Genomic DNA, 9,873 nt, shown 5'->3' with positions numbered 1-9,873 from the left:
ACATTAATATATAATATATGTTTTTATATTTAACATTAATATATAATATATGTTTAATATTTAACATTAATATATGTTTTTATATTTAACATTAATATATAATATATGTTTTATATTAACATTAATATATAATATATGTTTTATATTTAACATTAATATATAATATATGTTTTATATTAAACATTAATATATAATATATGTTTTAATATTTAACATTAATATATAATATATGTTTTATATTTAACATTAATATATAATATATGTTTTTATATTAACATTAATATATAATATATGTTTTATATTTAACATTAATATATAATATATGTTTTTATATTAACATTAATATATAATATATGTTTTAATATTGAACATTAATATATAATATATGTTTTATATTTAACATTAATATATAATATATGTTTTATATTAAACATTAATATATAATATATGTTTTAATATTTAACTAATAATATATAATATATGTTTTATATTTAACATTAATATATAATATATGTTTTAATATTAACATTAATATATAATATATGTTTTATATTTAACATTAATATATAATATATGTTTTATATTAACATTAATATATAATATATGTTTTATATTTAACATTAATATATAATATATGTTTTATATTAACATTAATATATAATATATGTTTTATATTAACATTAATATATAATATATGTTTAATATTTAACATTAATATATAATATATGTTTTTATATTTAACATTAATATATAATATATGTTTTAATATTTAACATTAATATATAATATATGTTTTATATTAACATTAATATATAATATATGTTTTAATATTTAACATTAATATATAATATATGTTTTATATTAACATTAATATATAATATATGTTTTAATATTTAACATTAATATATAATATATGTTTTTATATTTAACATTAATATATAATATATGTTTTTATATTTAACATTAATATATAATATATGTTTTATATTTAACATTAATATATAATATATGTTTTAATATTTAACATAAATATATAATATATGTTTTTATATTTAACATTAATATATAATATATGTTTTATATTAACATTAATATATAATATATGTTTTAATATTTAACATAAATATATAATATATGTTTTTATATTAACATAAATATATAATATATGTTTAATATTTAACATTAAATATATGTTTTAATATTGAACATTAATATATAATATATGTTTTTATATTTAACATTAATATATAATATATGTTTTATATTAACATTAATATATAATATATGTTTTAATATTTAACATTAATATATAATATATGTTTTTTATATTTAACATTAATATATAATATATGTTTTTATATTTAACATTAATATATAATATATGTTTTTAATATTTAACATTAATATATAATATATGTTTTTTATATTAACATTAATATATAATATATGTTTTATATTAACATTAATATATAATATATGTTTTAATATTTAACATAAATATATAATATATGTTTTTATATTAACATAAATATATAATATATGTTTTATATTTAACATTAATATATAATATATGTTTTTATATTAACATTAATATATAATATATGTTTGTATATATTTAACATTAATATATAATATATGTTTATATATTTAACATTAATATATAATAATATATGTTTATATATTTAACATTAATATATAATATATGTTTTTATATATTTAACATTAATATATAATATATGTTTTAATATTTAACATTAATATATAATATATGTTTTTATATTTAACATTAATATATAATATATGTTTTTATATTTAACATTAATATATAATATATGTTTTAATATTTAACATTAATATATAATATATGTTTTTATATTAACATTAATATATAATATATGTTTTATATTAACATTAATATATAATATATGTTTTAATATTTAACATAAATATATAATATATGTTTTTATATTAACATAAATATATAATATATGTTTTTATATTAACATTAATATATAATATATGTTTGTATATATTTAACATTAATATATAATATATGTTTATATATTTAACATTAATATATAATATATGTTTATATATTTAACATTAATATATAATATATGTTTTTATATATTTAACATTAATATATAATATATGTTTTTATATTAACATTAATATATAATATATGTTTTATATTAACATTAATATATAATATATGTTTTAATATTTAACATTAATATATAATATATGTTTTTATATATTTAACATTAATATATAATATAATAATAACTGATGACACATGGAGGAGAAACACTAATTAAATATTGATGATGTTTCATCACTAATCATCAGACAGGATTAAACATGAAGACTCTGTTTGATCTGTTTTTATTCTAAACAATAAATCTGAGTTTAATTAAAGTTTTTAATTAATACTGATTAGTTTTATTATTTATTGTTTCTGACACAAACTGCTGCACACAGTCCACTGATCTACAGGAAGTTTGATATTAATATTGATCCTTAAAGATTTATTATACAGTGATGACGATGTTCACAGAAACTATTATTAACTTCAATTAATAAACTTTAATTTTACTTTTACTGTCTAATGATTGACTGCTTGTTACGAATGTTAGTAATCAGCCTGCTTTCTGTAAGAATAAAGATATCTGGTGTAATTGCATCAGTTACATCAGATGTGATACAGTGATGAAATAATACAGTAAAGTAACTGTAGAGTGAATCAATATGTATACATATATATATTATGTAAATAATTAAATAATATCAATAAGCTGGAGGTGAATGGTAAACATGGTTAATTGATATTAATTAATTTAATTTCTATTATTTATCTCCATGAAGTTATCTCCTGCTGAACCCAACCTGACTGATAATAACTGTGTGTGTTCAGATCCTCCTTCCAGTCACATCATCTACAAAAGAGACAAGGTGGAGCTCGGAGTCCAGAACACGCTGATCTGTCATGTGACCGGTTTCTATCCTGCTCCTGTTAAAGTCTACTGGACCAAGAACGCAAAGAACGTGACCGAAGGAACCAGCATCAATGTTCCTTACCCCAACAAAGATGGTTCCTTCAGACAGTCCTCCAGACTGGAGTTCATCCCACAGCTGGGAGACATGTACAGCTGTTCAGTGGCACACCCAACACTGAGCCAACCACTGACCAGGATCTGGGGTGAGAAGCTCTTTACATCTGTCTCCAGATGTGGAGGTGTTAATGTTTCTGTCTCCAGATGTGGAGGTGTTAATGTTTCTGTCTCCAGATGTGGAGCTGTTAATGTTTCTGTCTCCAGATGTGGAGGTGTTAATGTTTCTGTGTGTTTTCTGTCTCCAGATGTGGAGGTGTTAATGTTTCTGTCTCCAGATGTGGAAGTGTTAATGTCTCTGTCTCCAGATGTGGAGGTGTTAATGTTTCTGTCTCCAGATGTGGAGGTGTTAATGTGTCTGTCTCCAGATGTGGAGGTGTTAATGTGTCTGTCTCCAGATGTGGAGGTGTTCATGTTTCTGTGTTTTCTGTCTCCAGATGTGGAGGTGTTAATGTCTCTGTCTCCAGATGTGGAGGTGTTAATGTTTCTGTCTCCAGATGTGGAGGTGTTAATGAATCTGTCTCCAGATGTGGAGGTGTTCATGTGTCTGTCTCCAGATGTGGAGGTGTTAATGTATCTGTGTGTTTTCTGTCTCCAGATGTGGAGGTGTTAATGTTTCTGTCTCCAGATGTGGAGGTGTTAATGTCTCTGTCTCCAGATGTGGAGGTGTTAATGCTTCTGTCTCCAGATGTGGAGGTGTTAATGTGTCTGTTTCCAGATGTGGAGGTGTTAATGTTTCTGTTTCCAGATGTGGAGGTGTTAATGTTTCTGTCTCCAGATGTGGAGGTGTTAATGTTTCTGTCTCCAGATGTGGAGGTGTTAATGTTTCTGTTTCCAGATGTGGAGCTGTTAATGTTTCTGTCTCCAGATGTGGAGGTGTTAATGTTTCTGTCTCCAGATGTGGAGGTGTTAATGTTTCTGTCTCCAGATGTGGAGGTGTTCATGTTTCTGTCTCCAGATGTGGAGGTGTTAATGTCTCTGTCTCCAGATGTGGAGGTGTTAATGTTTCTGTCTCCAGATGTGGAGCTGTTAATGTTTCTGTCTCCAGATGTGGAGGTGTTAATGTTTCTGTCTCCAGATGTGGAGGTGTTAATGCTTTTGTCTCCAGATGTGGAGGTGTTAATGTTTCTGTCTCCAGATGTGGAGGTGTTAATGTTTCTGTCTCCAGATGTGGAGGTGTTAATGTTTCTGTCTCCAGATGTGGAGGTGTTAATGTTTCTGTCTCCAGATGTGGAGGTGTTCATGTTTCTGTCTCCAGATGTGGAGGTGTTAATGTCTCTGTCTCCAGATGTGGAGGTGTTAATGTTTCTGTCTCCAGATGTGGAGGTGTTAATGTCTCTGTCTCCAGATGTGGAGCTGTTAATGTTTCTGTTTCCAGATGTGGAGCTGTTAATGTTTCTGTCTCCAGATGTGGAGGTGTTAATGTTTCTGTCTCCAGATGTGGAGGTGTTCATGTTTCTGTCTCCAGATGTGGAGGTGTTAATGTTTCTGTCTCCAGATGTGGAGGTGTTAATGTCTCTGTCTCCAGATGTGGAGGTGTTAATGTTTCTGTCTCCAGATGTGGAGGTGTTAATGTCTCTGTCTCCAGATGTGGAGCTGTTAATGTTTCTGTTTCCAGATGTGGAGCTGTTAATGTTTCTGTCTCCAGATGTGGAGGTGTTAATGTTTCTGTCTCCAGATGTGGAGGTGTTCATGTTTCTGTCTCCAGATGTGGAGGTGTTAATGTCTCTGTCTCCAGATGTGGAGGTGTTAATGTTTCTGTCTCCAGATGTGGAGCTGTTAATGTTTCTGTCTCCAGATGTGGAGGTGTTAATGTTTCTGTCTCCAGATGTGGAGGTGTTAATGTCTCTGTCTCCAGATGTGGAGGTGTTAATGGTTCTGTCTCCAGATGTGGAGGTGTTAATGTTTCTGTCTCCAGATGTGGAGGTGTTAATGTGTCTGTCTCCAGATGTGGAGCTGTTAATGTCTCTGTCTCCAGATGTGGAGGTGTTAATGTTTCTGTCTCCAGATGTGGAGGTGTTAATGTTTCTGTCTCCAGATGTGGAGGTGTTAATGTTTCTGTCTCCAGATGTGGAGGTGTTAATGTTTCTGTCTCCAGATGTGGAGGTGTTAATGTTTCTGTCTCCAGATGTGGAGGTGTTCATGTTTCTGTCTCCAGATGTGGAGGTGTTAATGTCTCTGTCTCCAGATGTGGAGGTGTTAATGTTTCTGTCTCCAGATGTGGAGCTGTTAATGTTTCTGTCTCCAGATGTGGAGGTGTTAATGTTTCTGTCTCCAGATGTGGAGGTGTTAATGTCTCTGTCTCCAGATGTGGAGGTGTTAATGGTTCTGTCTCCAGATGTGGAGGTGTTAATGTTTCTGTCTCCAGATGTGGAGGTGTTAATGTGTCTGTCTCCAGATGTGGAGCTGTTAATGTCTCTGTCTCCAGATGTGGAGGTGTTAATGTTTCTGTCTCCAGATGTGGAGGTGTTAATGTTTCTGTCTCCAGATGTGGAGGTGTTAATGTTTCTGTCTCCAGATGTGGAGGTGTTAATGTTTCTGTCTCCAGATGTGGAGGTGTTAATGTTTCTGTCTCCAGATGTGGAGGTGTTAATGTGCCTGTCTCCAGATGTGGAGGTGTTAATGTTTCTGTCTCCAGATGTGGAGGTGTTAATGTTTCTGTCTCCAGATGTGGAGGTGTTAATGTTTCTGTCTCCAGATTTGGAGGTCTTAATGTTTCTGTCTCCAGATGTGGAGGTGTTAATGTCTCTGTCTCCAGATGTGGAGGTGTTAATGTTTCTGTGTGTTTTCTGTCTCCAGATGTGGAGGAGTTAATGTTTCTGTCTCCAGATGTGGAGGCGTTAATGTTTCTGTCTCCAGATGTGGAGGTGTTAGTGTTTCTGTCTCCAGATGTGGAGGTGTTAATGTTTCTGTGTGTTTTCTGTCTCCAGATGTGGAGGCGTTAATGTTTCTGTCTCCAGATGTGGAGGTGTTAATGGTTCTGTCTCAAGATGTGGAGGTGTTAATGTTTCTGTGTGTTTTCTGTCTCCAGATGTGGAGGTGTTAATGTTTCTGTGTGTTTTCTGTCTCCAGATGTGGAGGTGTTAATGTTTCTGTTTTTTCTGTATCCAGATGTGGAGGTGTTAATGTTTCTGTCTCCAGATGTGGAGGTGTTAATGTTTCTGTCTCCAGATGTGGAGGTGTTAATGTTTCTGTCTCCAATTGTGGAGCTGTTAATGTTTTTGTCTCCAGATGTGGAGGTGTTAATGTTTCTGTCTCCAGATGTGGAGGTGTTAATGCTTTTGTCTCCAGATGTGGAGGTGTTAATGTTTCTGTCTCCAGATGTGGAGGTGTTAATGTTTCTGTCTCCAGATGTGGAGGTGTTAATGTTTCTGTCTCCAGATGTGGAGGCGTTAATGTTTCTGTCTCCAGATGTGGAGGTGTTAATGTTTCTGTCTCCAGATGTGGAGGGGTTAATGTTTCTGTGTGTTTTCTGTCTCCAGATGTGGAGGTGTTAATGTTTCTGTGTGTTTTCTGTCTCCAGATGTGGAGGTGTTAATGTTTCTGTCTCCAGATGTGGAGGTGTTAATGTTTCTGTGTGTTTTCTGTCTCCAGATGTGGAGGTGTTAATGTTTCTGTCTCCAGATGTGGAGGTGTTAATGTTTCTGTCTCCAGATGTGGAGGCGTTAATGTTTCTGTCTCCAGATGTGGAGGTGTTCATGTGTCTGTCTCCAGATGTGGAGGTGTTAATGTTTCTGTGTGTTTTCTGTCTCCAGATGTGGAGGTGTTAATGTTTCTGTGTGTTTTCTGTCTCCAGATGTGGAGGTGCAGCAGCCAGGTGTTGGACCTGCAGTGTTTTGTGGACTGGGTCTGACTATCGGTCTGCTCGGTGTGGCAGCTGGAACCTTCTTCCTCATCAAAGGAAACGAGTGCAGCTGATTGGCTGATGATGTTAATAATTAATGAGTATAAACTAATCAGTTATTGGCAGAAGTTAAACAGCTACTATCACTGTATGTGTGTTTTATATTTTAATCATTAAATTCATCCTTTGCTCAGAACACCCCCCCATCTAACCAACAGAGAAACACTTTAATAACCTGATATTAATAATCTGATATTAATAACATGGACTTTGTCTTTATAGATTAGTTTAATCTTACTAATAAATTTCATTCTGTCCTGCTTGTTGTTGTTACTGATTTTTCCTGTTCTGTGTTTAATCATCAATATATTTACATTTATGTATTTAATTATACACACACACACACACACATACACACACACACACACACACACACACACACACACACACACATATATATTATATATATTATTCTATAAAGTAATGTCAATTAATTAAAAATATATTATGTAAAATAAGTGATTGCATAAATAAGTCAGACTCAAACAATCGGATTTTACTCCATTCTGCTGAAACTCTGTCAGGTTATAAGAGGATCAGACGTAAACAGTGTTTTTAATTCCAGCTATAAACATTCACCTTGTTGTCTTTAAATCATAACTGAACTCCAGATGATGTTCAGTGACTTCAATAAGCTTTTCATGGAGTTTCTTTTGTCTTCATGGTGTAATTCTAGCAGGAATACTGATGAACCAGTGACTTCCACACTCAGGTGTCTTTATACTATAATCAGAATATTAGCAATAATTAGCTGGACCTCTGTTGAATTAGGTCAGTCACTTTAAAGGAGGTGAATATATTCATGCTATCACTTATTTTATATACATATATAAAGAGTTGTTTTTATATTGACCATGATTCCATTTATATATATAAGGGAAGGGATATATATATACACACAGTCACACACACACACACACACACACACACACACACACACACATATATTATAATTAATGTAAATGGTGATTTTAGCTGCAGCTTCTTCTCGTCTGTAACAGTCAGATTTGTGTGGAGGGAAAATGTTTGTATCACTTTATAATCTGAGATAAATAAATAAAGATGATTTAACAGATGTGTGAACTCTCTGAATGACTGAAGTCTGAACTGTGACATCATCCATGTGATCAGCTGATCATGTGAAGTGATTGATCAGGATGTTTGTGAGAACAGGACTAACAGCTGGGAGGAGCTGGACCCTGCTGCTCCATCACTGAGGGACTTTTACATGGATCACATGTTCACCACTGTAGTTAGAGGACAGGATGAACACCACTCAGCTTTATATGATCATCATTATTATAGAATAACTTTACCCTCAGTATGATGATCATATGATCATACTGTTACATGTAGGATAATACAGAGTATCTATGCTGTCCTCACTAAAAGTGGTTGCAGGCAATATATTATATTATATTATATTATATTATATTATATTATATTATATTATATCAATCAATCATCAATCAATCTTTATTTGTATAGCGCCAAATCACAACAAAGTTATCTCAAGGCACTTTACACATAGAGCAGGTTCTAAACCGAACTCTTCAAGTTTTAATTTATAAAGAGACCCAACATTCCCACATGAGCAAGCATTTAGCGACAATGGCAAGAAAAAACTCCCTTTTAACAGGAAGAAACCTCAGAACCAGGCTCAAAGTGGGCGGCCATCTGCCTCGACCGGTTGGGGTAGAGGGGAGAGAGAGTAAGGAGAGGAGAGAGAGAGAGTAGCACATTGAAAATAAACATTGAAGCTAGAAGGTCCGGGACTGGAATCTGTCATCCGGACGTCTACAGGCCCAGATTACCTGTGAGATGAGAAAGCACAGACAACTCCGGGGAAGAAGTGTAGGTTACTGAATGCATTAATAGTACATGAATGTTATTGGATATAGATGGATGGATAGAGAGAGAGAGAGAGGAGGAGAGAGGAGCTCAGTGCATCATGGAGGTAGGAGTCCCCCGGCAGTCTAAGCCTATAGCAGCATAAACTAGGAGCTTGCTAACTATAAGCTTTATCAAAAAGGAAAGTTTTAAGCCTACTCTTAAAAGTAGAGAGGGTGTCTGCCCTCCGGACCGAATCTGGGAGATGGTTCCACAGGAGAGGAGCCTGATAACTGAAGGCTCTGCCTCCTGTTCTACTTTTAGAGATACTAGGTACCACAAGTAGGCCTGCGTTCTGGGAGCGCAGTGTTCTGGTAGGTACATAAGGTACTATGAGCTCTTTAAGGTATGATGGAGCCTGACCAGTAAGAGCTTTAAAAGTGAGGAGAAGGATTTTAAATTCTATTCTTGATTTTATGGGAAGCCAATGCAGTGAAGCTAAAATAGGAGTAATGTGATCTCTCTTTCTAGTTTTTGTCAGAACGCGTGCAGCTGCATTCTGGACCAGTTGGAGAGTCTTTAGAGACTTGTTAGGGCAGCCTGATAATAATGAATTACAATAATCCAGCCTAGAAGTAACAAATGCATGGATTAGTTTTTCAGCATCATTTTGAGACAGAATATGTCTGATTTTTGAAATGTTACGCAGATGAAAATAGGCAGACCTTGAAATTTGTTTTATGTGGGAATTAAAGGACAAATCCTGGTCAAATATAACTCCTAGGTTCCTTACAGTAGTACTGGAGGCCAAAGTAATGCCATCCAGAGTAGTTATATCATTAGATAATGTGTTTCTGAGGTGTTTAGGGCCAAGCACAATAACTTCAGTTTTTTCTGAGTTTAACAACAGGAAGTTACAGGTCTTCCAGGCCTTTATATCCTTGATGCATGTTTGTAGTTTAGTTAACTGGTTGATTTCATCAGGCCTTATTGATAGATATAATTGAGTATCATCTGCATAACAATGAA

General features: G+C 32.5%; 1 protein-coding gene across 1 annotated transcript; it reads left to right on the top strand.

The window, feature by feature from the left end:
- Positions 1-2,914: 2,914 nt before the first annotated feature.
- LOC133976948 (H-2 class II histocompatibility antigen, A-U alpha chain-like) lies at positions 2,915-8,089 on the top strand (the record flags this gene model as incomplete). Its single annotated transcript, XM_062415085.1, is given in 2 exon segments — positions 2,915-3,199; positions 6,907-8,089. Coding segments are annotated over 2 exon segments (407 nt in total), but the record flags the coding sequence as incomplete, so codon positions are not given.
- Positions 8,090-9,873: the final 1,784 nt, after the last annotated feature.

Source organism: Scomber scombrus, unplaced genomic scaffold, assembly GCF_963691925.1.
Source record: "Scomber scombrus unplaced genomic scaffold, fScoSco1.1 SCAFFOLD_282, whole genome shotgun sequence".
Taxonomy (NCBI): domain Eukaryota; kingdom Metazoa; phylum Chordata; class Actinopteri; order Scombriformes; family Scombridae; genus Scomber; species Scomber scombrus.
This window is presented reverse-complemented; position numbering and strand designations above follow the sequence as displayed.